A 27763-nucleotide genomic window follows, 5' to 3' on the forward strand; every position below is an offset into this window, starting at 1 on the left:
TCGAGCAGGATCCGTCTTTTGAGTCGTCGATGTGCTGGACACGCTTGGGGCTGTTGCGCGTGCGCAGACTCGATGAGGACGACGAGGCGGCCGACGAGAGATCAGGAGCAGGTTTCCGGGCATGTGATTGTCGCGAGAACATTGAAGCAGATGGCATTGGCAAAAACATGGTCGAGTTCGGCTGTTGCTGAGAGTTCAGGACAATGCAGGAACGGACTGGACAGGAATTGGAGACAGCTTGCAAAGTAGTCCGAGGACAGACAGGCAGATTTAAAGACTTTTTTTTGGTTCGCTGCAAATCGTCCATCGGCCTTCTCCCGCATGCGCGTTCGGCTGTTTTTGCAAACTCTTTGAATCCCTTAATTGCGGACATTTTTGGAATTCGAATTGGGAAGGAAGAACAGACCATCGACGCCGCCCGTTCTCTGCAGTACAGCATGTCCTTATAGCGTAGAACACAGCATGGCTTCTTTAGCGCTGGCTACTGGAGGCGCCTTAGTTATGTGTGGAGAGCTCTTTAGTGGCTCGGACTGGCCAGCCTTGGACTAGTAAACGCCCGTTGGAGCGAATCTAGGAGTCTTTCCACGAGTCTCTGTCTCTACGACTCTCTCACCAAGTGGGGTCATTCTTGACGCTATTGCGGGTTAAATAAAGACCCATTTTGGCTCACGTGAATTCACACACAGCAGAGCGAGGGCTGGTTTAGATGTGCTGAAGGCGACAGACGAGACGACCGGTAGAGGGCTTGGGTCTGGGATCTGGGGTCTGGGTTTGTTTTCGAGGGTTTGGTAGGTTCGAACAGCTGTAGCGGCAGCAGGAGAAGGAGGAGGAGGTTGAGGAGGAGATCTTCCCGGGTTTGCAAACGATGTGTCTTCCAAAGATTTGGGCGGGTAAAAGGGTTCCTTTCCCTGGAAGACTTTATTTATTGCGGTGATGAGTTAAGAGTATTATGGCAGGATTGTTTGTCCTGCTCGTGCTGTTCATGCTGTTCATGCTGTTCATGCTGTTCATGCTGTTCAAGTTGCTTGTTCAAGTTGCTTGCGCTATTTATCTTTTGTAATTGAATATCATTCGGAGATCCTTTTAAGCAGTTCTCTGATCTCTCGAGCAGAGTGACGTCCGTCTTCCCTCCTGCGCCCTCGCTTCTTCTAAAATCACACAAGCCGTTGGAGATCTCTCTCTTATTCACAAGACTCTGTCAACCGCAATTTTACGTACACTTCCCGCCTCATTCTCCGTTCCGCTCTCTGCTGTTCTCTTCCCGTTCCGCAATTCTACCCCCCCATCCGACAGGACGCTCACCAATCGGCCGCGACATCAACATCCTACTCCCTTCTCACGCCCAACTAATCCGCTTCTTCATCGATCTGCAGCCTGTTCTGCATAAACTTATCACGTGACAAACCGTATTTTCTGTAGGTTCTGTAGCTTTTGTTGGCTTTGTGTGCGACTCGAGTGGAAATTGCTTCGACGAGACTCAAGCGCTCTGTCTGCCCAAGCGCGTCTTAGATTTTAAAACTGGTATTATGAGCTGGACACCTTTAATAGTACGATATCTGTAAACATGATTATTTTCAGTCGTAGAAAACGGTTGCCGTTTGGCTTATTCTATTTTCATTTCAGCTCCTCGCTAAATGATTCGTATCATCCAAACTCCCATCACAAACTCTCTCAAGTATTACGTCCCCCTTTCACCTTCACTTTTCTGTTCCACGTCCGCAGATGCTGGCTTTGCTTTTCCTGCTGCCAATTCCTTTCCCATAAACATGCTGCGAAGGCACAAAGAGGCCTTCGCTAGTGATTCCTTGCCTGCCATCTGATCGACGCAGTCGCAAACTATAATCACCTTTTAAACACTACCAAGCAAAGCAGCTTACCCCATTGACAATTATGGATCCTTCATCCAAACGCCCGTCCTCAAGAGCATCCTCTTCCGACTCCCGCTCGAGAGCTCCCGCAGTTTCTTCTCCTTTGGCTACTTCTCCCAATACTCGATCTTTTTCTAGTTCGTTTGCTCGTTCGTTGTCTCGCTCCAGGTCGCGCTCAAGATCCAGATCATCAACCAGACGCGCTATCTCTCCCCATTCCGCCTCTTCCCAATCTGCCTCTATTCCTACTTCCGTTCCTGGATTGGTTCCGCCCCAATCGAATTCCTTAGACAGAAGGCCTCGATCGATTTCGCCTTCCAGTCGTCCTTCTGGCTCGATCGTTGGAAGAGCTCCTCCACTGGAGCGCCTGTCTCTGTCTTCCTTAGGCACTGGTGCTTCGTCTGTTACCGGTAGTCCTCTTCGAGGAAGGTCTGTCTCGGGCTCTTTTCCTTCTCAAGCCTCAGTTTCTTCTCCGTCCTCGGCAGGCGCACCTCCTTCAAGTTCTCTCAGTGGACCTTCGTCTTCTACTAACTGGCCTAGACGGATAGTCAATGTTATCCTTGAACTCGACCTCAACTGCAATGTCATTTGGGGAAGCAAATCATGGCCCCAGGTCGTAGGCGTCGATATTCAATCTATGGTCGGCAAATCAATTGCCGACATCTTAGTTGGCGATCAGGATGTTTTCCAAAAGGCTACCGACGCAATGCTTGATACAAACTCGTCCTATCGTGTTAGGTTTACCGCTCAACGAACTAGTGATCTGCCTTTGTTTTCCGAGCTTGACGACTCATTGATAGACTCTACCTCACCAATGACACCTCGGACGACTTCCTTATCTATGCCGCTTCGCATTTCTGCTAGAGAAACTTTACAGGATTCTGCTAGTCCTGTGGCTCCCCTGTCTGCACATTCACGCGATTTGACACCTCACTTTCTCTCCTCTTATAGTTCTGCTGTGACTTCCAGATCTGCTTCCTCGCAAACTTCTAAAGCAAACTCGAGACGAAACTCGATTTCCACTGATGATGATATTCATCAAGCCGAGTCAGCATCAGTGCCTCCTTGTACTTCTACACCTTCTACTAGTTCGGCTACTCCATTCGCACCTCCCCGATCCTCGATTCAGGTTCCCTCCACACCAAGACCCGTTCGCTCGATCAGCGAAACACCGCTTGTCATACATCATTTAGACCCGGATAATAACTATCGACATTCCAGCGATCCGCAACCTTTGACTTTACTTACCCGACATGCTTCGCTGAATACAACTTCTTGGCACTCGGAGCCGACTTCATCAGCTTCTACAACTGTTGAGATGGAAGGACAAGGTATTATTATCTTTGACAGACATTCTCTAGAACCTGTTTATGTACGTTTTTGGTCTTTTTATTCTATAGTTCGCCACTCTGACTTTTAACTTCTAGTCCATGTGGGTACTTAAACCATACATAGAACCTAAACGCCCAATTGTCGACCTACCTCAACTACTGATCGATTCCCTTGGATTTGGCGCTGATGTTCTCGCGGGCTACCTTTCAAGGATTTCTCAATCTCGTATTACTGATCCTCGTGATCTTCCTGCACAAGACTTAGTCATGTGTCGAATATGTGAAAGACAAATCCAACCCTGGTGGTTTGAACGCCATTCAGAGCTTTGTTTGGTTGAACACAAAGCTGAAAACGATGTTCAGACCTGCCAAGATTTATTACGAGACCACAGAAATAATTTGTCATCACTTCTCCAGCAACTTGATACTCGAGTCGAATATGACGGGGTTATAGAATACAGAGGACAGCCGATCGTTCCCCCACCACTGCAAAAATCAGAGGGAGTGACTTCTGGATTCGCACATATACGTCAATTTGCCAAGGGCCATAAATCTCCGATTAGATTGGTTGAGATGCTTATAGAACTGTGTGATATGGCCATGGCAGTGAAGACTCCGGCACTGCGAGAAAACCTTGCATATCAAGATGGTGAAGATGGGTATCAACTTAAAGTTTATTCGCCAGATTCAGAGTCTTTGTTGCGTATGGTTTTGTCCTGGAAGCCCCCATCCAACGTCGAATCAGAAGGTGTTATCTTGATGATTCGGGACACGGAGGGCGTCACAAAGGGCAAAGTCGACGCAATTCTTCGATTAGGAAACACAATAACATACGCGGAAAAAATCCAACGTGAACTGAGTACCTTAGTCCAGGAATGCGTTGAAGAAACAATGGCTCAGGTCATTGCCCAAGAAAATGTTATTGAGGAAGTTGACGAAGATGAGAGCGCCTTTGATGAAGATATTGCAGCTCAGTCGGATATTGATGAGCTTAATCTACTGACTCGTTATTTATCTGGCCGTGATTCTTCTCCCGGTCCAGCGGACTATAATTCTAGATTGTCTGTGGCTTCAGGCTCTTCCCCCAGAGAATCGATCTCAGCATATTTTTCCAGTCTCTCTAGACCGAAATCGAGAAAGGTAGCGACTTTGTTAGATGAAGAAGGAGCAGATAGTGATAGCAGTCGGTCGTCACTTGTGAATCTTCGAGAAAAGGCAGATTCGCCAGTGAGTGATTCTGAAACATCTCGACGGGTAGTTCGAAAGGGAAGCTTGTCAATGATGTTTGGATCTCCTCATCGTCAGAAATCCCCAGCCTTAGGTGGCTTATCGAAATCGCCTTTATTGACTCCGACTCTGAAGCGCTCCAGCGTTATGGACGGTGCTACTACTGGTGTTCCTGTGAAAGGCACAACTTTGAGTAAGCAGGTCAATAATAGTGTAGGAGTCACCTCCGGAATCGATTCTGTCGTTCTTCCAGATGCTATTTCTTTGGGAGCTACTTTCACTCCCCTGACGTCTCCACTGCTATTTCCTATTGATTCTTATTCGGATCGTCGGCGATCTTCGACCGCCTCCGAAATTCCTAAGCCACCTCTTTCTCCCTTACTTACTTCAGTTACACCCTCGGTCCGACCAGCCCAGCCTAGTATTCGTGATTTTGAAGTCATCAAGCCAATTTCCAAGGGTGCTTTCGGAAGCGTATATTTGACCAAGAAAAAGAATACTGGCGAGTATTTTGCTATTAAGGTTCTCAAAAAATCCGACATGATTGCAAAGAACCAAGTTACAAACGTGAAAGCGGAAAGAGCAATCATGATGGCTCAAGCAGAGAGTCCATTCGTAGCGAAACTGTTTTTTACTTTTCAGAGCAAGGAATATTTGTATCTGGTTATGGAATATTTGAACGGAGGTGATTGTGCAGCGCTGATTAAGGCATTTCAAGGCGGACTCCCGCAAGATTGGGTTAAACAATACATCGCTGAGGTTGTGCTTGGAATTGAGAATCTTCATGATCAAGGAATAGTGCATCGGTATGTTTACATATGGCTGAAATTCTTGAACTTGAATTACTAACTGCACAGTGATCTTAAACCGGATAACTTATTAATAGACAAAAATGGACATTTAAAATTGACCGATTTTGGATTATCTAGAATGGGTCTGATTGGTCGACAAGCTAGACGAAACGAAAGTGTGGTCGAAATACCGCCGGATTTGTTTGACCAGACCACTCGACATTTTCGGACTTCGTCATCTTCATCGGCTGTTTCAAGTTCCATGGATACACCGTTATATGTCGACTACTCGCAGGTTCCAAGAATATCGCCTGATATTACACCTTTAATGGCTGGAACGGGAGATAGTCATTTGCCGAATGTACCAGGTTATTTCTCTTTGAATAAAAGCTTGATTGCAGAATCCGGATCGCTGAAACCTACGGCTGCGCTAATAGCTACCCCGTCAGCAGCAACTTCAGGCAAGGGTGAATCAATTACGTCGATGTTGAATTCATTTAGTCTTCATGGAATTGATCGACATCACCACAAGCACCGGGGGAACCAAAGTCGAGAATCGTCTGATGAAGCAGTGTTTAGTACGGATTCTGATTCAGGTGGTTCAGGGGTTGGTATTGCTCCGGATAATCTTGGTCTAGGATTATTTCCAACACAGATGAATCGCTCTGCAAGCTCTGCAAAATCCAGTAACGCGCCTGCAACTTCGTCTTCGGTGATTCCTGCTTCCTCGACATCCGCGACAGGTACGACAGTGGGGGCTCCATCGTTGATTACTAGCATGGGTCCACCTCCACTTCCGAATATGGTACTCTTCGATCCAGCCAATGGAGTCAAAAAATTTGTGGGAACTCCAGATTACCTCGCGCCAGAGACCATTATGGGTACTGGTCAGGACAAGATGAGCGATTGGTGGTCGCTTGGATGTATTGTATTTGAGTTTCTATATGGATACCCGCCGTTTCATGCAGAGACACCCACAAAAGTGTTTGAAAACATTCTTGCACGTCGGATCGCCTGGCCAGACGTCACCGAGGACATGCCGGAGGTGTCTGGCGATGCCGTTGATCTGATCAATCGTCTGATTTGCACTGATCCTGAGAAGCGATTGGGTGCCAGATCGGCCCAAGAAGTGAAGCAACATCCATTTTTTTCAGGGATTGATTGGGATAACGTGTTGGAAGAAGATACGCCTTTCCATCCTGAGCCAATAGATGATGAAGATACTGCGTATTTTGATGATCGTGGGGCAGCTTTAGGCTCATTCCCAGAAGAAGAGTTGGAAGATTCCTCTCGTCCCGCTCCGATTTTACCGCAACGAACGGTTTCAAGTGGTTCATCAAATGATAGTTTACTCAAACGGCTAATTCATTCGTCTATATCTGCGGGATTTGATAGAATGCATGATCATGGTGCTAACACGCCTGGATCTGCTGCAATGACGCCCACGACATCATCTTCGTCTTCATCTGCGCAGGGCTCAATTGGAGGAAGAAGTACACCAGCATCGGCGACAATTCCATCCGCATCTGCGCAAGATTGGATACCAGGTTCGATAATTGCACCTAACGCCGTCCAGTCTCAGCCGGTATCGCCTCAGAGCTCTACCGCTGGGTTATCTGGAAATCACACTACTACGACGAGCCGGTCAAACAAATTACTTCCACTACATATTCCGCATCATTTTCGCGGGCGACGAATGCGGCGATTAAGTGAACCTGTTGACGTAGATGATTTCGGATCTTTCGCTTTCAAAAACTTGAATGTGCTGGAAAAGGCAAACAAAGATGTGATTGAACGGTTAAAGACAGAACATATGGAGCAGATGAAAGCTCCGGTGGGACCTGTGCAGCCGTCAGGACTAATCGAGCCCTCACCGATCAAACCTAGGTCAGGATCGGTTGGCCCCGTTGGCCTGATAGGTTCAACGATGGGTGGTTATTCAGTGAGTAGCACTGGAAGTAGTACAAGCACTACCAGCAGCAGCGGTGGCAGTTTCACGACCGGATTAGCGACGGGTAGTGCTGCCGCTGGTCGAAGAGCAGTTTCACCCTCGAGTTCGACATCGAGTGGTACTGGTTTGATCAGAATGACTTCACCAAGTCGCGGGGGATTACATGGATCTATGCCTAGCTCTCCCTTGACAGCAGCTATGACTATCAATTCGCGTGACTTAGACGATAACGAGAATGAAAGGGAAGACGGAAATAACGACGATGATGACGATGAAGACGGCAGCGGGCATCCGAACGAAAAAGGTTTAACCAGACAACGGTCAAACTTCTCGGGAATCGTTAATGTGGTTCCACCGTCTCCGCTTGCGGAGCGCAGGACGCAACAAGCATCGTCGTTGTCCACGGCTATGCAAGATGACCGATCCGACGAAGACAATTAACGATGATTAATCGATTGACAAGTGTTTTGTGAATATTTTTTTTTATTTTATGGCAGTTCCTTTTAGTTACGGTAGTAGTGTGCATCATTCTGTTTTAGTTGATTTTTTTTGCATGTAGGTTGGGAACCGGAGATTAATTGAACAATTGATTTGAAGTAGCGAGTAGTTTTCGTACCCTTCTAGACTTGCCGTCCGTTAATAAGCATTCCAGGGGTTACACGGACTGTCCATCATCCGGCAGAGAATGCGGAGACAGCCCTGATGGTCAGGCAACCGTAGATGTTGCCAGTCAGCGAGAAGTTCAAGGAACGCGATCCGACGGACAGCTGAAGATGAACTCAGTTTGCGCCGCTCGAGGCGTTTCTTGGAGGACGACGGGCCCCCGCAGCGGATTTTCGACCGTGAACGATATCTCCGTACATGAAAGAAACCCAGGCCCACCTGGCGAAAGAAGTTAAAAAAATACTACGAAAATCAACTAATTCAAACAAGATCTGAGGTCGAGCATCTTAGTTAAACGGAGTGCGGGAAGGGAATAAAAAATTCACGAACCAGAGCTGGCTCTGGACGTGACACAGAGACAGGTGAACGGGGATCAGCTGGGATCATACAATGTAATGGATGACGATTGATCAACCAGGAGACATTTGTGAAAATCTCATTTATTTCGACGTCATGCTCAATTCATCACCATCAACCAATTCCTCATGCGAGGACCCTGGTGAGGTATTCGAAGTTCCGGCGGACTTTTATAGCGAAGATAGGCCGTCCGGTGATTCGAACGCTGGGCAACAAATTCTTGCAAGTGCAAAGAAATCAGCCAGCGCTACTGATAGATTCTATTGCGATGTTTGCGGGGCATCATATGCTCGGAGTGGCCATTTGCGCAGACACATGGTGACTCGTATGTGATCAATCACTGTCTGATCTGCTTGATTCAGTGTGTTGAACTGACTTTTGTAGATTCTGGAGAGAAAAACTTTCTATGCGAATTCTGCGGGAGACCATTCCATCGGGTGTACGTATCTACAATTTAATGAGCGAACTGTTCAGGATTAACAAAATCGACGATATAGTGACATAGCCAGGCGACACTCATTAACTTGTCCTTCTCGCGGCGAGAATCAAGATCTTTCCATCCAGCGGCGAGGAAAGAAGCGGAAAGCTTGTGATGCTTGTGCGAGGTCGAAGATTGCTTGCGATTCCGCGGTTGTTTGTAAAAATTGTACCTTGAATGGAATCAAGTGTACATATTTTAGACTCGACGATCAGCATCAGGGACTATCATATGCTGCGCCTCGGCTTCAGAAAACTCCGACTCACAGTCCCGAAGATTTATTTACGGCTGCAGATATTGACGAAGCTGGTGAATCAACAATAGGAGATACCAAAATGGCCCATTCGAATGACTCCAACGATCAACTGTTCTCTGTCCAGAACGATGAATCAGAGCATTTGTTACCTATCAAAACAGATCAACCCCAAGTCCACATTCAGTCTTCGACCTATCAGGCTCCTTTTTTGATAAATTTCGCCATGCGAGACTCACGAACAAGAACTATGCCTTTGCTCTTCAACGGCTTTCTGGGAGGGCCGACGGACTCCGGATCGGGTGCACAACCTGATAGCTACATGCAAGATTTTGGGAGTCAAAATGGTCCAAGTGATTATTTATTGCCGGATGAAGCAACTGTTGGAGCAGACGGCTACCTTGACATGTTCCAGCTCTCTGGCAATACAGGCGAGTTGAGCACTCAAACAAGAGATTCAGATCGACAACAGCCGGCAGACTATGATTGGATCAACATATTGAACACGAATGCCGATGAAAAGAAAGTGTTCATGTCGATTATGATGATGGGAGATTACGAACTATTATCTGCCAGATTGGTAGAGCTGATTTCTGAACTTTGTGCTGGAGCTACTAGTACTTTACCAGGGATGACGCGAACGCCGTTCAATGTCTTTTTATCGACAGCTAAATCACTGCTTACTGTTGAGAACGTGCAAAAATTCGTACAAAACTATTTCAGATACTGGCATCCTCATGTTTCAATGATCCATGCACCAACATTTGGAATCAATACAGTCTCATTGCCTTTGCTTCTAACCGTCTGTCTGATCGGGTCTCTGTATTCCTCGGAACTGTCGCATCGAATCTCGGTGAGAAATCTATTCGATGCTTCGGAGCAATATATTTTCAAGAGCGGACCATTTCAAGAATTGAGCTCGAAATTTGCAGTTCAAGATATTGGGCCGGGGACAACTGCTCAGATCGAAGCTGTACAGGCGGCCTACATGATTTCCCTTGTGCAATGCTTCAACGGACCCATGGAAGCTCAACGACATATTCGCCGGCGATGTTTTGATGATCTTGTTGCTGCTGTGAGATGTCTACGACTAGCCAGGACGCGAAACAGATTTTTCGAGACTGCCGAGCCGTGTGATCTCGACCGATTCGATTGGCAGGAATACATAAATGATGAAGTTCGGATCCGAATAGCTGCGCATGTGCAGCTTTTGGATTCTCATTTTACGATTTTCCATAATATGCCATCGCGATTTACAATAGCCGAACTAGTAGGTGACATGCCGTCTGCGGAGGAATCGTTCAATGCTCCGAGCGAAGCATTTTGTTATTTACATGCGTGCGAGGAACATGGACGACGGCCACCATCGCTCGCGCAATCTATGAGCTTCCTTGTGGACGGACGGGTTTCTGACTGCCAGGTTTTTGACATGCTTGAATGGTCGTCCATTTTAAATCTCTTTCAGATGATCCACGCTATCCATGTAATGCTGTTTTGTGGTCGAGCCATGATGATTGCGAGCCCTGCCGCGGGGGAGTTTCATATGGCTCTGCGGCGCTGGCGCGCTATTTGGGCCAAGCGTACAAAAGAGCTAACAGAAGAGCAAAGAAGTATGATTGGGTTCACCAAGAACTCGGAGGAGTACTGTGTACTTGCGGAACGGCTTGTGGCCGCCGTAGCCCGAGGGTATGAGATGGTGATTGGCGAAGGCACTGAGCAAGTTGACGTGGATAACAGTACACATGTTGGTCAGCTGCTCATTGAGTTTGAGAACCTACAAATGGGATAATCATTGGTGCTGCAATGGACAATTGCGGGGGAGGGAGACCCAACTACATCACTTAGATGAGGGGATTAACCCACAACTGCAGTCCTGTCTCTTTCCCAGTCTAGTACAGCTCAAATCCCTTTCTTATTAGCGTTTTGATTGCTGTCCTCCAAAACTACCCCTCCATTGCTCTTTTGCTATGTCTCTCTTTCTTCCCACATTCACTCCCCTCCGGCCTTCTTCGTGGGTTTCTTGCCCCTTCCTACTCAGACCTTGCTAGACCTCGCCATGCCCCCGCAATCGCCGCTCTTGATGCGGCTTGTAATTACTCGAGATTGCGGGGAAGGGGCGCGAGCATGGTTGGAGGATTAAGTAATTCTGAGAAGTCGTCTTTTCTCCAAGAGCAGTGAGCGGACTGTGATAGGTGAGGGTGAAGTCCATGGGTTTTTACAGGCATATAGCAGATGACATCGAGTGGCAGGATTCTGGGATATTCAGCGGGGAGATTCAGGATCAATGTTTCGATTTGTAATAGTGCGGGGATGGTTAGGATTGATATATAAACGTGTGTTGCACCTATGGTACTTCAATTTTTCAATTATTTTGTACACCAATCAGATTTCTTAGATATTGCTAAATCACGATCAATGGAAACCATTCATACAATTCAGTCTAAGCTCGCCGACTTCAAGGTAGACAAGGCCGCGCATGTCGAGGATGCTCCTACTCTTGAGATTGACAAGACTCCACTGCAGCTGCCTCCTAACACGGATCTAGCCAAGTTTCGCCAGTTCATGATCAAGGTATTTGCCACTTGTGGACAAGAGAATGCGTACGTTGTCAATTCGAAAGAGGAGCATCTCAAGGACGGCTGGTATTTGGAGCAGTCCAAGACATACGATATGCATCATCTGTTCTCAGAACGGACATCGTTTGTCGCATCGGCGGTCGTTTGTCCATGTGATGTTCCTCAGGTTCAGGCTATCGTACGACTGGCGAATGAATTCAAGATTCCGATTTGGCCTATTTCGATTGGACGCAACATTGGTTATGGTGGTGCTGCTCCTCGAGTTACAGGCAGCGTGGTCGTTGATATGGGCAAGAACATGAACAAAGTTCTCAACGTCGATCTAGACGCTGCATCTTGTCTGTTGGAGCCCGGAGTCACATACACAGATTTGTACAACTACTTAGTTGAGCACAAGTTGGAAGATAAACTTTGGATCGATGTAAGTCCTGTCCGGGTGTGGAGTAGATCTGGTAAAGATAGGTTTAGACTAATTTATTTTAGGTTCCTGATCTCGGTGGTGGTTCAGTTCTTGGAAATTGTCTTGATCGTGGTGTTGGGTATACTCCTTATGGAGGTAAGTTTGGACTTTGACCTAAATAATTTCATGGATCTAACTTGTACTTAAGATCACTTTATGATGCACTGTGGTATGGAGATCGTACTTCCGAATGGTGAACTAGTTCGTACTGGTATGGGTGCTATGCCTGATCCCACGCGACCTGGATATGACCCCAGCAAGCCTCCACACGAGCAGCCAGGAAACGATAGCTGGCAACTGTTTAACTACGGATTTGGTCCCTATTTGGACGGGATATTCACGCAGTCCGGGTTGGGGATCGTGACGAAGTTGGGAATGTGGTTGATGCCGAATCCCGGTGGTTTCGAAGCCTATATGGTTTCATTTGAGAAGGAGTCGGATCTCGAAGCTGCCATTGAAGTGATTCGTCCACTTCGGCTCCAGAACCTGCTTCCTAACGTGCCGACGATGAGGAGTATCATTATGGACGCGGCCTGTCTCGCCAGCCGTAAGGAGCTTGTTTCTCACCAAGGTCGTTTGACTGAAGAAGATTATCTGAAGATTGGCAAGAAATTTGATCTTGGTCGCTGGAACTTCTATGGAGCCGTGTATGGTCCGGATGCGATCCGAGAAGTGAATCTGAAAGTCATCAAGGACGCCTTCTTAACGATCCCCGGAGCTAGATTCAGATTGAAAGAAGATCTCAAGGAGCCAAGCATTTTGCATATTCGTCACAATACTCTACAGGGAATTCCGACTTACGACGAGCTCAAATGGTTGGACTGGATTGACAACGGTGTGCACTTGTTTTTCGCGCCCATTGCTCGAGTTTCTGGAGAACAGGCTATGAAGCAGTTCAACATTAGCAAGGCGATTGTTGAAGAAGCTGGCCTAGACTTTATTGGAACCTTCACGGTTGGTATGCGCGAGATGCATCATATTGTGTCGATTCTGTTCAACAGCAAGGATGACTCGCAACGCTCGCGAGCCTTGAACGCTATCCGCAAGTTAATTGACATTTGCGCGGCAAATGGCTGGGGCGAGTATCGTACACATTTGGCGTTAATGGACCAAATTGCAGGGACTTATAACTTTAATAACAATTCTCTGATGAGACTGAATGAGTCGATTAAGAATGCGGTTGATCCAAATGGAATCATGGCGCCGGGCAAGAGTGGAATCTGGCCTTCCTGCTATGATAAGGAGAAGTGGGTGTTGAACTGAATATGAGACCATAGGTAGCTAGTTAAATTTAGTGAATCAATTGTGCGATTTTATCTATGTAGTTGTACTTGTGGTTGCCGCATTTCTTGAGGTCTTTTAAGTTCCGTGTTCTAATATCCTTTATGAGGCTCTTGCGACTAGTCATCCACTTTCTTTGATAATTATTGTATATTGACTCTCAGTTTGTGTGAAGGAAGATATATCTCTACTTAATTCTATCTCATTGTTCTCAGTCTTACCAAGTTATAGTTACAAATATGCTCAAGAACAGACAGGGATGCTAAGCAGTTTGATCACCAAGCCCACGAGGAAAAGTATATTGAGTGATATCTAGTCGTAGCTGAAGTGTATTCCCGCCCTTCGTCAAGAGACAGCCTCGAAGTCATCGCCGCACAGCCACCGACGTGACAACGGCCCTGCGCGGCACTCGGGGACGGACGGACCTCTATAGATCTTTATAATGAAAGAATTTGAATCGTTTCTGATTTCTTGGAGCTGAGCTGATTCAGAGCACGATTCACTAAAAAGCTGGTCTACGAAGAGAAATGTCATTTATCGCAAAAATAGCTGCAAAAAAGATTCTGGGCGGTTATGTCGGGGCGGCAATCGGGAGTAATCTGCAAGACCCTTATTTTGAAGAGATTCCAGTTGACGATTTGGACACATCTGGCCAGACTGTGGCCTCAGGCGCGGGAACTGGACATAATGACCACCACGACTCAGGAAAGTCGAACACAGGACCAATAAAGGGAAGAAAGAGAAAGAGGCCGCTGCCGCCTGGAATCTCAGATCATGATGCTGAGGTGCTGAAGCGCGTTCGTAAAAACGCGTATTATTTGGACATGAGCTTAGGATGTTGCTGTTGCTGTGGTTGGCAGATCGGGTGAGTATTTGAGACAATACGTGTTCATTTTTTTATTTCAGTTTTAACATATCCAGATGGGGCGGGATTATAGGATTTATTCCGGGGTAAGTTCAATGACCTCTGTAGGAGTCACCCTTCTAATGTTTCAGATTCGGCGACCTGATCGCTTCTTTCCTCGCTTACAACGTTGTTCGCATCGCTGGTCAGATAGATGGTGGACTTCCTCCAATGGTGCATTCGCAAATGCTTGCCAACGTATTACTTGACTTCACTCTGGGACTAGTACCTATTGTCGGCGATATCGTCAACATTTTCTATAAGGCGAGCAGTCGCAATGCGTTGCTACTCGATAATCTTCTCCGAGAACGCGGAGCCAAGAATTTAAGAAAACAGGTATGTCATTTGTTCCGGCTGTGAGAAGCTGCCGCTCATCCTTCTAGGAACATCCGGAACAGGGCCATCTCGGGGGAAGCTGGCTGCCATGGCATTCTCACACCTTAGAGTCCAACGAACCGATTCCGAATGAACTCGAGACTAATATCAGGCGATGACGAAACTAGATTTCAAATTGATCCAGCACTTCTTTTGTTGTCGAACGTCGTGGCCATGCAAACGTTGATCCTTTGGTAGCAACCAAGCAGCCATAACATAATTTTGTTTTTTTGGGCTCGATAGCAGCGATTGTACTGTCCAATGTATTGTCAAAAGGTTGATTGACGGTGATCTTTTGTAGCCATGTTTCTGGGTATTCAGAATTGAGACACAAGCTCCCACAAATCATGCATCTATCAAAGGTATTTGTAGAAGAAAATGGAGAACTCAATTTACTAGCTGTCCGAACAACAGTCGAAGATATTCCGGGAAAGTCCACCTCCACGTCCTCAATATATCGCGCAATAAGATCGTCTATTGTCATCATACGCAGTACTACTGGACTCGGCTCAGTTCGCGCGAGAACGTAATCAGATACGTCCAGTAAAGACACGTAGTTGACACATTCAGGACGCAAAACCTCCCTAAGGGGATAGATATTGGAAATCCCGTCAATAGCTTGCTCTCGGGTCTCGGAGAGTAAGGTCGGGATTTCGGTTCCTCGTCCTTTCGACGTTAGACTAAGCGACAACTCCGCAAGGCGCGTCACGGTGTCACCCCAGAGAATCGCCGAACAGCCATTTTCTTTTGCTGCTTGCCGGATCAATCTCTTACGGATCGTTGCGAGAATATCACTTCTGGCGGATCGATCTCGGACCCCGGATAATAAATTGGATATAGTAGTAAACTCCGTAGCAGATTGATCCAGGTCCGTGGCAGAGTAATCTGCGATATCTATGTCGTCATGATGGAATAATTGGAATTCTCCCGGAGAAAGAAACTTGGATACTGGGACGCGTTCAAATCGACATATATTCGTATATCGAATTCTTAACCGGTTCAAAATCTCTTCTGCAGGCGCTACTTCGACAGTTGTTTGACTCTCCCACTCATCCACATAGACGGCAACAAGATCAATTCCAGAATGTCCTCGATGCATTTCCTTCTGTTCAATGATCTGCGCAGTCAGCATCTCCAAAAGTGCTAAACTCGAGTGCCCTAATGAAAGCGCAAGCATGATCTTGGCTGCTGGAAGTGGAATCGATTTTCGTGGCTCATATGAAACTTTATAATCAGCCAATTGTCGTCGCTGCTTTCCTCTCAGGAACCGCACAAAACATGTCCTTCATCCGGGATTAGTGGAACATTTGTGTACTAATCATACTGAACTCACTTGCAAAAAGGCTCCTTTCGAGAAACAACCACGGCTTGAGGAATAGGATCAACCTTTGTCGTCATACACCTTCTGCATAGCTGTGTTTGAGTAACGGTCATTGCAGTATTGTTATGCAGGATTCGTTCTTCGCCCTTCTGATCCTGCCTCTACCTACTTCAGCCGATTAATTATGAAATAGCCAAATTTTCAAGAGCTTGTCCCAATACGTTTGCCCTCACCCCATGGAGTCATCGTGTAATCACGTGATAAATTCACAAAGTCCCACCGCCGAGCCGAAGCCGATGGGAGAGAGCCGAAGTAGGCGATAAGTCCGGCTTCGGTAGAAGTTTATGCGATCGACGACCGTATGATTGCTTGTTCTATTGGAGCTTTTCAGTTACAGTCAGTCCGCTATAAATACAGAGCCAAAATATGTACTAATTTTGTTCTGTCTAAGCTGAGTTGAGTCAAATGGCAATTGTCGAAAGACCACAGGTCACACAGCCCTCTGAAGAAGCTCCAGTTCCAGCAAATCGTGACCTTAGACTGGAGAGATTGTACACACGCGACCTCGTGCATGTTCGGGCATTCCTCGATCGTGTGCTACCAGTCCATTACTCGGCTTCATTTCTGCTTCATTTCATTACTGCAAACGACTCTCATTTGTTGACCGTCCGCGATGGTTGTTCAGGAACGATCCTGGGCGTCGTAGCCGGGCGGTTATCGCGTTCTGCACTTGATGCGAATGCTGTGACGGGTCATGTCATGATACTTGCAGTCGATGAACATTCGCGGCGGCTGGGTATCGGCACTTTTCTTATGCGAGTAAGCTTTACTTTATTGGGTCTACCAAATTCTCTGTTGTCTTTCTTACATTTTTTTTTCTAGCAACTCGAGTTCGTCTTCCGTTCCGCACGAAGTTCTCTTCAGGCTCTCATCCTGCAAGTCGAATCTTCCAACGTGCCCGCCCTCACTTTCTACAGTTCGCTCGGCTTTCATCCCGAACGTCATCTCTCAGGCTATTATCAACAATCCGGCGACGGCCTTCTCATGCGGAAATCTTTTTCAGTCTGATTTCTTCTTCTTTTTCTTTTTGCCGTTCGTCCATCGTCTATCGTTTCCTATGTCCATGTCACACCTTTTCTCCACACTCATATCGGATCGCTGTTCTCGTCCTTCCCCACACACTTCTCGCCCTTCTCCCAACTAATGTCCTACGCTTCTCAAAAGAGTTGCGCCTCATCCTTCACGTGATACTTCACGTGTCGAAATACTTCTTTGGATTTATGTTTTGATTTTGAATGGCGTTTAGTGGTTTTTATTGGTTTATTGGTTTATTGGTTTTTTGGTGTTTGGCTTCAAACGTCGTCTATTTGTGCATTAATAATTGAACGCTATTGTTTGTAGCAAATTGAAAACTTTTTTCTCTATATAACATTCGCCGTTTTGACCGTATTTTCACTTCCAACTCTACTTTCTCACTTGTGCTGGCTCGACTTCGCCCTTGACAGCCGAACCACCAATTTCTCGGACTGCGAGTCCGACTTTAAGATCTGCAGCAATGTTAATCACAACCTCAATCTGAGCATTTGGCTTAACGTCTTTTAACGTGATCTCAGCAATTTTGTTGGTGGGTTTCTCGACTCTCTCGCGAATTTCTTCGTCCTCGTCTTCGTCGTCGCTGAATTCGTCCTCATCCTCGTCATCTTGCTCACCTGGCTCGGGCTTTGTCCGTTCAACCTTACTAGTCACTGTTTCACTTTCAGACTCCCACACACCAATGACGACATTGCCCCCTTCGGTCGGAGCGGCAAACACTTTAGACTTCCGAATCGGAAGCGCGGTATGGCTCATTAGCATGGCCGAAAACGACCCATCAGCGAGAACAACACCAACTGTTTTGTCAAGATGTGGAACCGTCGTCACGACCGGCTGTAAGCTTTCGTCAATATCGCTCTGCTCAAAACCGGCAATCAGAGACGCCTGAACTCCAGCTCCTCGCGCAATAAGCTCTGCAGAATTAAGGGCTTTGGCGCTAGAATTTGGTGAAATAATCGTAGTGCTTTCAGGGAAGGCAGCTTCGAGTCGGCCCTCGATTTTGGGGGTGAACGAGCATCCTCCAACGAGCAAAATTTCGTCAACGTCAAGAGTATCTAGACCGGCTTTGGCAACGACGTCTGTCGCGAGAGCGACAACTGAATCCAAGGCTGAGCGAGCCAAGGTCTCGTATCGGAGTCGATTAATTGTAGAGTAAAAATCCAATCCACCTGCCAGACTTTCGATCGAGATCGTCGAACTAGTGCTCGAACTAAGCGTCTTGCGCGTAACCTCACATTCCATTTTCAATTTCGCCAGCGAACGTGCAGAATCTTTTAATGGATCAATCTTGTTTTTCTTTTCGAATTCCTTCGCAAAGAAGCTTGCCAAAACATCATCCAAAGTAGACCCACCCAATTCGTAATTATGTGCCGTCGCAAGAATGGTATACATACCGCCTCGAACAGCGATCACAGCTGCATCACTCCGAGAATATCCATAATCAGCAACAACAACAATCCGGTCTTTAGGATGGGCACCATACGCCACTGCATCATTGGCCAATAATGCTGCGACTGGTTCCTGAATGACTTGCATGACTTGGACTCCGGCTTCCTTCGCAATTTTGACCAATTCCGTCCGCTGACTGGTGGTGAAATCCGTAGGAACAGCTATCACAGCGCCAGTGACAGATTTTCCGAGGAAATCTGATGCCGAGTGAATTAATCGTTGGAAATGGCGCTTAGTAATCTCGGCCACAGATACAAATTGGGCTACCGCATCTTCCTCGGCTGAAGTAATGATCTTGAATCCTACTACCCCATTTTCCTCAACCGGATGCGCAGATCCATGACAGTAGGTCGGATCGATTTCAGCGTATGGCTTGCCGATAAAGTCTCGGAAATACGCGGCCGTATTAGTAGGGTTTCGAATTAGCTGCGCTTTTGCTTGAAGTCCATGATATTCATTTCCAGCCACGTACGACAGCATTGACGGAATGCTTCGGTCACCGTCTTGGTTTGCGATAATATCAACTTTACCGTCCTTATTTGCCATTAGCACCTCTGCACCTCTGCACCTCTAAGATATGGAAATTATAGCCTGACTTACCTTGCCAGAGAAGGAGATTGACGAATTTGCATTTCCAAACGAAAGTCCAATGACAGTTGTCGTGGCTTGCTCGCCGACTCCATTTGCCTGAGTATCTTCGGCCATATTTAATTCCCTTCTTCGAATTCTCGTCTTTCTATCAATTGTGACTCTTGGAGACAAACAAGTAAAGCAAACTGTCAAAATTCGAAGAGAATGGTAAAACAAATTTGATCAGAACAAAGTTTTACAGGTTTTTTTTTGGCAGTAAATAATTTCTGCTTTCAAGACCAGTTGGAGCGTATTATGGGGACAATGATCAGAATACTGTATGGTAGCAACAAACTCTAGACGTTCGTATGCACCCAGAATAGTAGTAAATCAGGGTATTGTGTCACTACACTTTAACCGATTTTTTCCACTCTTAAATTAAATTGACTTTGAAACCAAAGATGCCAAAGATTGTGCAGTTATTTAATCCGTGATGTTTGAAGATCCTCGTGAATCATTTTAAATGACGGCAATTTGGCTGGCAGCGAGTCTGTTTTGATGACCAAGAACTCATGAGACTGGCAACGATTAAACCCCTTTAGCACAGTACAAATCAATTGGGAGTTTTCAAAGTTCTCCGGCTAACAGTTTTTGGCTCAATCTGGATCGCAACCTGAACGAAGAAGAATTCGTCGAGCAAGAGCGGAATGTTGTCCGTCAGTCGTGTTTTACGAAAAAAATGGCTTCCACGGGATTGCCACTCTCACAATCTCAGTCTCTCTGTTCATACGGGAATAGGTGTCTCGAGTACGTGGCCTAAGGGCCAGGCGACACCCAAGCCAGTAGTAAAAGTAAGAAATTTGGATCGATTGATCAAGTGGGAACGCAAAGACAATGTACAGCAAGAACAGCAAGATGAATTCAGTTCTGTATTTGGGACGAGACATAGAGACTTAAAGATTCACAATTCGTCGAAGAAGCCGGAAGGACGGGGTTTTTCCTCGAGTAAAGATTATAGGACCACAGACTACGCAAAGCCCGACTATTCAATTACAGAACGAGAAATCGAGATTATAAGGAAAAAACACAACATACCGTCACGCACCGGCAAAAAACCAGATACTGAAAGTGGCTGGAATAGACGAGCTAAATACGTGTCTGATTTCAAGTCCACTATCGAGGCCGCCGATCCTTCTTTTGCTACATCCAAAAAATCAATCAGGGGACGCCTTATAAAGAATACTAAGGAAGAACACGGAAACCGATTTTCCTACGATTCACCGAAATATAAACCTGGCCGTGGACTGATTGGAAAATTTGATTTCAAGCCGGTTGGGAATCCTTATATCATTGCCCAAGTTGTGAAAGACTACTTGAAGAACAACAAGTTCGATGCTGCTTACGATATCGCATCTCATGCTCAGGTCCCGGTCCCAGTCGCTTGGAATTATATACTGAAGCAATTGTTCAGCGAAGAAAGGGTAGCGAAAGCGATTCAAGCCTTCAATGAGGTAAGGAGTCGAATAACGAAGCCTATCCGAAACTCTATCATGCTAACTCTACTTTGCTAGATGCGAAAAAAGGGTTCCCCACCCAACGAGCATACAATTACAATCATATTTAACGGACTTGCAGAATGCAGTCATAAAACTCCATCTGCTTGCGAGAAAGCATATCATATTTTTGCACATTTACTTGAACGAGGTGATTTTCCAATTAATACCATTCACCTGAATGCTGCTCTACATGTTTGCGCGATCGCCAACAATGTCGATATGATGTATAAAATCCTAGAACTGACCGAGTATGACATTCCCATGAACGCTGCCACATACAATACAATCATTAGCACCATTGGATTATCTCCTCGAGATCATTTGAGGGAGCCAGTTGGAGTCGAGGCAAAAGCAGTGATTCGAGATGCGGTCAAAGATTGTCGCGCTGGCAAGTATACACCGGATAGCCAACTTGTCATTTCTGCAGCACGATTACTTCTAAAAAGTAAAGACTCAGATGATTGGTGCATTGCGATGTTTATCCTGTTACGCGCGTTTAATCTGCAGAATATGTTTTCAAAATCAAGCCCTCCTCGAATACTATCTGTATCTGAAGAAATCGCACAACCTTATCTGTTCCCGTTTGTGACTGACATTCTTGATTCTCGAATTCCCAGCATTGTATTAAAGGTGTGTAACGCCTTACGGCTCCGTTCCTCGTTCACGAATTATATGCATTACTTTCGACAACGCGTTCCGCTCGGCGCAACAAATTACTTGACTTTTAGCGAAGGCATGGGCTCGGATGGACTACCGTTACAAGGTAGTTCCCGTGAGAAATTCATCTGGATCAGGGAAGATGAGCGGAAGAAACAGGAAGAGTTATTGAGGATATATAGGGACATTGCCGCTGGTGTCAACTACAAGTGGGTTGGCGAAGAATTGGTTAAAACTCAAGGTGACCAGAAATATAAGACTACGTCAGGCTCTGCTCCAAATAAATCTGCTTCAGGAAAAGGTGCATTAAGTGCAATGAATAAAAATCGGAGTCATCATGAAACCAATCAAGAGAATAATCAATTTGTTAATTCACTGGTTAGTAAGAATGAGGAAAGAGACGATTTTTAATATTCAGTAGAAACTTTTATACATAACCGTGTTACACCACATGTCATTCTAATATACTGCTAATACGATCCAGGAAGTGTACTAATTTTCTACTTTCTTCCCCTTCCTTTCCGGGAAGGCCTAGCATTCTTCTCTCTTCGTCGCTCCTTCTCATTTCTAGCCTTGCGAATATGTTCTGACGACCGGACTTCAGATTTCGCGTTTGTAACATGACCACTGTTGGCTGCGGCAGCGAGGCGCTTTCGCTTGGCATGGTAATCGTCGCGTAATTTATCGGCCGGCTTAGGCGCTCTAATATCTTTATGCTTGAACTTCCTTGAAGTCGGGATTGCCACTGCGCCGGCATCATGCGGGTTTTCGCGCTGACCAACAACAACCCCATCTCGTCTTTTATGAGCGGCCTTCCAGTTCTCGAATCGACCGGATTTATATGATGCTGGTAAGCGTACACCGTTTTCTCCACGAATCATTTTGCCCTTTTTGCCCCCCATCGTAGCCTCGTCACCGCTAGGTCGGGTCACATATTTATGTCGCTTCTTGTCCCACTTCGTCAGTTTAGTCCGATTACTGCCCACGATACCTGTCCCAGAACGGCTTTCATCTCCTACGAGATCAAATGTAGCAGATGCCGCAGAGTCCATGAACGACGTAACAGATGTGGACGAGTGGGTCTTATTCACTCCGTATGCTCTGTCTTGTGCCGCTTCCGTAGCCGCATAATGCGAAATGTAATGCGAGTTATCTCTGAAACTTGTGGCCTTCGTCTTTTTCTGCGGTTGAGACTCAGTTTCATCACTACTTTGTTTTCGTTTAGCAGAATTCCTGCGCTCAGGCGCTAGTTTAAATATATTCTGAATCTCATCTTCAGAAGCTTCGCTTTCGACTTCCAAATTTACCTCGTTGTCTCTGTCCTGGTCCAAATGTTCCAGCGATTTCATTTCGGTCCCTTCTAAATTTATATCTTCAGGTACTGCAATAACTTTCTTTTCCTTTGCATAGCGCTGAATAGGTGCAATTTGTCTTCTTCTTCGCTTCATTAATTCCGCTCCTGAGTCAACTATAATGCCACCCTTTCTGGTCAGCTCGAAAATAGTTTCACTAGGTCGGAAATTGGATAATCGGGCAAGCATAGTTTCTCTATCAGCTATTTTTGCTTCTTTATACATTGGATTTAGTTGATTCCATCCTCTAGAAACTACTTCCTTTGCTCGTTTGACACTTTCTGAAGAAGCTGAACCTCGTGTTTTAAGGTATAACTTTTCGCCCTTTACTGCGACTTCTTGAAGACCACGTAAATCGCCATCTTTTGCGAGCAAGTTCTGCACATCTTCGCACGAGCGTTCCAGATCATCCCGAGGAAAACTCCCAATTATAATCCCCTTTGTGTAGTCAATATCAGAACTTGGAATGTTCTCAAAATCACTAGGCAGCTGTAAACTCTTCCCCAAAAACAGTTCAAGATCAAGAAGGTACGGTAGTTCAGTCTCTTTAATCAACGAGAATGCACGGCCGCGCTTTCCAGCACGAGCTGTTCGTCCAACTCGATGAACAAGAACTTTTGGGGATCCTGGAAATGTATAATTAATCACATTTGACAAAATCGGGATATCGATACCTCGAGCAGCGACATCAGTGACAACCAAGATCGATGAATACCCGGCGCGAAACTGAGCTAATTGATCCCGGCGGGCAAATTGATCAAGTGAACCATAGATGTAGGACACCGCATAATTAAATGACCGTAACAGTGATGTTACGTATTCCACATGATGGCGTGTCGGAACAAACACAATAGTTGAATGGGGCGAAATCAGCTCATTTCCTTGTGGAACTTTACTCGTGAACTTATTTTGCTTTTTGCCTTTGAAGTTCTTCTTCTTTCCGCTGCTATCACTTTCACCACCGTTTGCATTATGTTCCTCGTCAGAATCATACTCCAGACTCTTCCAGGAACTCAACGGCTTTGGCATCTGCGACGCATTCGGCATTTTGATGATATCCTGCAGCAACCAGACCAGAGCACCATCAGTTTCTGCTGACTTGATGCTAAAAAAAAACATTTCTAGGTTTTCCGAGATCTTGGAATCGGCATCTAGTCGCACAAGAACGGGATCTGTTAGGCCAGCTCGGGCAAACTCGACTAATGACTTCGGCAGCGTAGCCGAAAATAAAAGTGTCTGACGTGTCGATGGGAGACTTGCTAGAATCGAAGTCAATTGCATTGCAAATCCCATCTCAAAAAGCCGATCAGCTTCATCGAACACAACATATTCCATAGATCGCAAATCAAGATCCATCTCAACTTTCAAATGCGCGAATCGGCCAGGCGTAGCGACAATAATGTCCGGATTCGTCATAAGCCAGCCAAACTGTTCTTCAAGACTATCACCACCGACAAGCAGGACTGATTTTAAATCAGTTCCTCTTGAAAATTCCTTTACTACTTTCAATGTCTGCAAAGCTAGTTCACGACTCGGCGACAAAATCAGCGCACGAGCTCCTACTTTGGCACTATGGGTCTTTAACTTATCGATCATAGGCAATACAAACGCAGCAGTCTTTCCAGATCCAGTTCGCGCCATGCCAACTACATCAGCACCTTCAACCACTAATGGAATAGTTTTGCGCTGGATCGGAGTTGGCGCACTGAATCCCTTCCGATGGACATTCCGCGTAAGAATTTGTGATAATCCAAGCATAGCAAACGGGCCTTTCACTATCTTTTTCCTGGCTTCTCCATTAAGGTTTCCGCTGCTTGAATTGATATTCTTGAAAAAATCTGCATCATCTGAATCCGAATCTGAACTAGAATTTACCTGTAATGACGGAATCTTGCTCCCTTTACTTCTAGTATCATTATGGTTATCATCTTCATTCAATCCAGCAATGGCTCCAGATATGTCGTAATCTGAATCACTGTCAGACATCTTCGCTATTTATCTTTTGATTTGGTTTGTTTGGTCTTCAACTCTACAATCCTACTAGAATCTTGAAGTTCGAATTTTTCAGCTTTTGGGAGTCCAATTCTCCCACCTAGCCGCATGTATCACGTGATTCAATTTAGTAGGTCGTTTAATAATAATGCTGCAAGATCTGCGAGCAATCTAGTAAAACAATAATTGAAGGAAAGAATAAAAGCCAGGACTAGTCAATCATTAAATCCACCAGCAAACTCCTAAACCCAATAAACTTAGTGACTAACGGTAACAGATTCAAGCCGTGTCTGCAAATCTGCAATTCTAGCTTCATACGACGACTTCTCATTCCCTGAGACTTCCTCTAGCATCTTGATCCGACGTTCTAATTTGGCCACATGTAAATTCAAAAATTCAACTTGCTGATCATGAATCTGGGGTGTAGATTCAACTCTATCGCTAACTAGCAAATTATTGAATTTCAATTTCATGGCCGAGTTTTCTCGTCGTATTTGGTCGATCTCTCTGGTTTCTTCTTGCTTGTCTTTCAGTTTCCGCTCGAGATTCTCAATCTCTGCTCGCTGTTCCAAAAACCCCGATTTAAGCTTATCAACTTCTTCTTTGAATGAAGTTAGCGATCCACGTACACTCTCTTCCTCATGTTTCCATTCGACATATTTTTGCCTGAGATCACGGTTCTTCTGCAAAAGCTCATTCGCATAAGAAGTACGTTCTTGTAGCCGACGAGATAGTGTGGCGTGTTCGCTAGCTCTATCGCTTTGCATGCGCGAAATTTGCCCTTGAAGCATTTTGTTTGCAATAATGATTCCTTGTGTATTTGCTTCATCGCGCTGGAGAAGTGAATATTGCTCCTTCAAACTCCGTAGATTCCGTAAGCGAAGTCGTTTTAAATATCGCTCAAAGTTGAGTTCATTCCGAATCATCAGTAGTTGTCTTTGCAAGTAGTCCAATCGAGCCTGCATATCTGTCGATGAGGCTATCCCATCCCTTGAATTGATCATATTATCAGGCGACGACGATATTTTCGATTTAGAAGCCACAGAAGATACAGTTGATTCATTTGTGCCTGGCTTAATTTCAGTTGGTAGGCGATTATTGATGTCTTTATGATTATCAAGTATCTCTTCTATATCTAGTACTTTCCGATGCTGAAATTGTAATGATCCAAGCTGAGGAGACACGACTGAGGGCTCACCTGCAGTATTCATTGATGAAATCGAGCCGGCAATGGATTTTGGTTTATACCTAGGACTGTAACTCAGCGACCCAGTTCTCGAAAGATTGGTATCTTTGCTGGGAGTAGCTATATTGACATCGTAGCTCTCCGATGGCTCAAGTGGGATGAATGGTAATTGGGTTTCATTGTCAAGCTGGCCATGAAATCCCTGGAAAATGACCGTCGGTTCTGGAACATCCGGCATTTCCATGTTTCCAGTATCCAGGGTAATACAAAATGCGGCGATATCTTCAGCTGCACCTGCAACTTCCCACCGGCTCTGATCATTCAATTCTGTTTCAAACGTATATCGAAAAAAATTCGGATGTAGTAGATGTCGTCTTGACATTATCTGCGAACGAAGCGCTATATCTCCAATATCAAAGTTTATCACGTTCGGCATTCGAAAGCTGACCAAACGAAAATAACGCTCCGGATTGGTTAAAAATGTGAGAAAGTGGATCGGATACATTCCATATATAAAAGTAAACAATCTACTATAATTAACCTTTTCACTTTCAATCTCTTCTGTAGAGCCGATCAAATTCTCCCATTCTGCGGAAGTCTGGATTTGAGGATGCACGCGTTTTGAGGCCACAAATGAATCTGAAACCTCCGGATTGTCATAATAGTAATAACCTCCTCCATAGGCTATGCTGCCGCTCGAGACATCATCGAAGGTGCCAGTCGATCCAAATTGAAGTCCGTCAGATGATTCTTGTGATGCTGAAACGAGAGATTCATCAGAGGCATTACGATAAAGTATATCCCAATACAATAAGCGAGCATAAATAGCAAAAATCTTAGGTAGTGTAGGCCCAATAATGCTACATATATGGGGTAATAGCATTACCAATACACTACTTGCAAGATTGATCGCGACTGGAGACTGGTCACGCAATAAGCAAATATAGAGGTGATCGACCAAACCCGAAGAATGCGTTTCAAATAGATGAGGAGGCTGAGTCTCCAAAAAATCTGACAGAAAATTCAAGATCTCAATTCTGAACTGCGGTTGAATAAAATAGATATCAAGGATATCAAATAAATCTGTAGGTCGCTTGTCACCAAACTCGCGCAATAGAATAGATGCTTCTTGCCTATATCCTATTTGTTGTCTCGAGAGCAGAAATGAATTATTTTCGTCAGAATTATTCTCCCGACCATTTGAAGAGTCGTCTCGCGTTTCGAGGTTTTTCGAACCGATCGCGATTTGTACAAGAGAATCCAACAAATATCTGGACAGCTCGACGAGATAATCATCGCCGAACAAACTCCCATAGGTGTCATAGGGATCATAAGTCATCATCTTCAGCAAAAACATTTTGGAATCTTCCACCACAATTCTTAGACGTCCATTTGAGTCCAAAGCAGGAACCAGCATTTGATCGATCCAATATTTGATTTTGTCCTTGCTCAGCATCAAAATAGGACCTACAAAGTCCAAGATCTGACCGAACAGGGCTTCTCGAGACGAGTTCGGAGTAATAATTCCATCTTTAAAAAGTTTATTCAGTTCATCATGCAATCGGCCCGCATCGTTGGCATCGCCTTTCTCATGGCGACGATAGTAGGCTGATAAGGCATTTGTCAGATTCTCTGGTATCTCAGGTCGCACATCGGTACTTAAATCAAGTTCGTTCAACGAGGCGACAATCGCTTTGGACAATTCTCGCAAAGAACTAATTTTTGCATTAATTATCAAAACTAGCACGCAACCTTCGCATAAGAGCGAAGAAAAGAGTTCTTCATTACTCACCCAGACATAAGGATATATCTTTTCTCCGCGCACAGTCTGGATTTCTACTGTGCGCGGGACACAAATACAGAAAAATCCGAACGTATTAGATAGTTTTATTCACTTAAGTAATGCTCAAACAAAAAGAAGTAGATCTGCAGGGCCTATCTCCAGCTTTCGAACTTCGCTTTCTTCTGATCAGTTGCTCAAGCTGATGGGAGGTAGACTAGACGGAACAAGTGACGTAAGGCTGCTGTTTTGGATCTAAATGCTCCAAAGTTTATCACATTCAAATGGAGGAG

The 27763-nt window shown here is 45.4% G+C and overlaps 10 protein-coding genes across 10 annotated transcripts; 6 read left to right on the top strand and 4 right to left on the bottom strand.

Moving 5' to 3' along the window:
• Positions 1–1890: 1890 nt before the first annotated feature.
• Positions 1891–7959, top strand: V1516DRAFT_645170 (uncharacterized protein; the record flags this gene model as incomplete). The annotated part of the gene is made up of 7 exons (XM_066920165.1): positions 1891–2639; positions 2733–3240; positions 3296–5232; positions 5284–5922; positions 5995–6675; positions 6859–7136; positions 7227–7959. 7 exons carry the CDS (start codon positions 1891–1893, stop codon positions 7607–7609), a joined length of 5175 nt encoding a protein of 1724 aa, XP_066779863.1. The 3' UTR covers positions 7610–7959.
• Positions 7960–8284: 325 nt separating this feature from the next.
• Positions 8285–10708, top strand: V1516DRAFT_661760 (uncharacterized protein; the record flags this gene model as incomplete). The annotated part of the gene is made up of 3 exons (XM_066920389.1): positions 8285–8513; positions 8573–8627; positions 8686–10708. 3 exons carry the CDS (start codon positions 8285–8287, stop codon positions 10706–10708), a joined length of 2307 nt encoding a protein of 768 aa, XP_066779864.1.
• A 626-nt stretch (positions 10709–11334) lies between these two features.
• On the top strand, positions 11335–13218 carry V1516DRAFT_683174 (uncharacterized protein; the record flags this gene model as incomplete). The annotated part of the gene is made up of 3 exons (XM_066923495.1): positions 11335–11916; positions 11979–12051; positions 12104–13218. 3 exons carry the CDS (start codon positions 11335–11337, stop codon positions 13216–13218), a joined length of 1770 nt encoding a protein of 589 aa, XP_066779865.1.
• Positions 13219–13964: 746 nt separating this feature from the next.
• V1516DRAFT_605783 (uncharacterized protein) lies at positions 13965–14452 on the top strand (the record flags this gene model as incomplete). The annotated part of the gene is made up of 3 exons (XM_066919271.1): positions 13965–14101; positions 14158–14187; positions 14233–14452. Coding segments are annotated over 3 exons (387 nt in total), but the record flags the coding sequence as incomplete, so codon positions are not given.
• Positions 14205–16095, bottom strand: V1516DRAFT_44651 (uncharacterized protein). The gene is made up of 2 exons (XM_066919054.1): positions 15849–16095; positions 14205–15798 (listed from the first exon to the last, which is right to left on the bottom strand). Exons 1-2 carry the CDS (start codon positions 15947–15949, stop codon positions 14640–14642), a joined length of 1260 nt encoding a protein of 419 aa, XP_066779867.1. The 5' UTR covers positions 15950–16095; the 3' UTR covers positions 14205–14639.
• Positions 16096–16111: 16 nt separating this feature from the next.
• Positions 16112–17248, top strand: V1516DRAFT_668315 (acyl-CoA N-acyltransferase). Its single transcript, XM_066920976.1, has 2 exons — positions 16112–16655; positions 16719–17248. Exons 1-2 carry the CDS (start codon positions 16302–16304, stop codon positions 16902–16904), a joined length of 540 nt encoding a protein of 179 aa, XP_066779868.1. The 5' UTR covers positions 16112–16301; the 3' UTR covers positions 16905–17248.
• On the bottom strand, positions 17177–19491 carry V1516DRAFT_668317 (heat shock protein 70 family). The gene is made up of 2 exons (XM_066920977.1): positions 18978–19491; positions 17177–18911 (listed from the first exon to the last, which is right to left on the bottom strand). Exons 1-2 carry the CDS (start codon positions 19080–19082, stop codon positions 17301–17303), a joined length of 1716 nt encoding a protein of 571 aa, XP_066779869.1. The 5' UTR covers positions 19083–19491; the 3' UTR covers positions 17177–17300.
• Positions 19492–19654: 163 nt separating this feature from the next.
• V1516DRAFT_661766 (uncharacterized protein) lies at positions 19655–21571 on the top strand (the record flags this gene model as incomplete). The annotated part of the gene is made up of 2 exons (XM_066920390.1): positions 19655–20458; positions 20519–21571. 2 exons carry the CDS (start codon positions 19655–19657, stop codon positions 21569–21571), a joined length of 1857 nt encoding a protein of 618 aa, XP_066779870.1.
• An 89-nt stretch (positions 21572–21660) lies between these two features.
• Positions 21661–24498, bottom strand: V1516DRAFT_618029 (P-loop containing nucleoside triphosphate hydrolase protein; the record flags this gene model as incomplete). The annotated part of the gene is made up of 1 exon (XM_066919388.1): positions 21661–24498. The coding sequence occupies one exon, from the start codon at positions 24496–24498 to the stop codon at positions 21661–21663; it is 2838 nt and encodes a 945-aa protein (XP_066779871.1).
• Positions 24499–24629: 131 nt separating this feature from the next.
• Positions 24630–27750, bottom strand: V1516DRAFT_44566 (Hamartin protein-domain-containing protein). Its single transcript, XM_066919053.1, has 2 exons — positions 27483–27750; positions 24630–27405 (listed from the first exon to the last, which is right to left on the bottom strand). Exons 1-2 carry the CDS (start codon positions 27488–27490, stop codon positions 24762–24764), a joined length of 2652 nt encoding a protein of 883 aa, XP_066779872.1. The 5' UTR covers positions 27491–27750; the 3' UTR covers positions 24630–24761.
• Between the last annotated feature and the right edge of the window lie 13 nt (positions 27751–27763).

Source organism: Lipomyces oligophaga (genome assembly GCF_038497815.1).
Source record: "Lipomyces oligophaga strain CBS 7107 unplaced genomic scaffold V1516scaffold_1, whole genome shotgun sequence".
Lineage (NCBI taxonomy): Eukaryota > Fungi > Ascomycota > Lipomycetes > Lipomycetales > Lipomycetaceae > Lipomyces > [Lipomyces] oligophaga.

Excerpts from the sequence above, each read along its gene's own strand:
- V1516DRAFT_668315 (XM_066920976.1), top strand. The coding sequence starts at position 16,302 with ATGGCAATTGTCGAAAGACCACAGGTCACACAGCCCTCTGAAGAAGCT. Across the intron at positions 16,656-16,718 it reads TCGGCACTTTTCTTATGCGA|CAACTCGAGTTCGTCTTCCG; the intron begins GTAAGCTTTACT and ends TTTTTTTTCTAG.
- V1516DRAFT_668317 (XM_066920977.1), bottom strand. The coding sequence starts at position 19,082 with ATGGCCGAAGATACTCAGGCAAATGGAGTCGGCGAGCAAGCCACGACA. Across the intron at positions 18,912-18,977 it reads CAATCTCCTTCTCTGGCAAG|GACGGTAAAGTTGATATTAT; the intron begins GTAAGTCAGGCT and ends ATGGCAAATAAG.
- V1516DRAFT_44651 (XM_066919054.1), bottom strand. The coding sequence starts at position 15,949 with ATGACCGTTACTCAAACACAGCTATGCAGAAGGTGTATGACGACAAAG. Across the intron at positions 15,799-15,848 it reads CGAAAGGAGCCTTTTTGCAA|GACATGTTTTGTGCGGTTCC; the intron begins GTGAGTTCAGTA and ends TCCCGGATGAAG.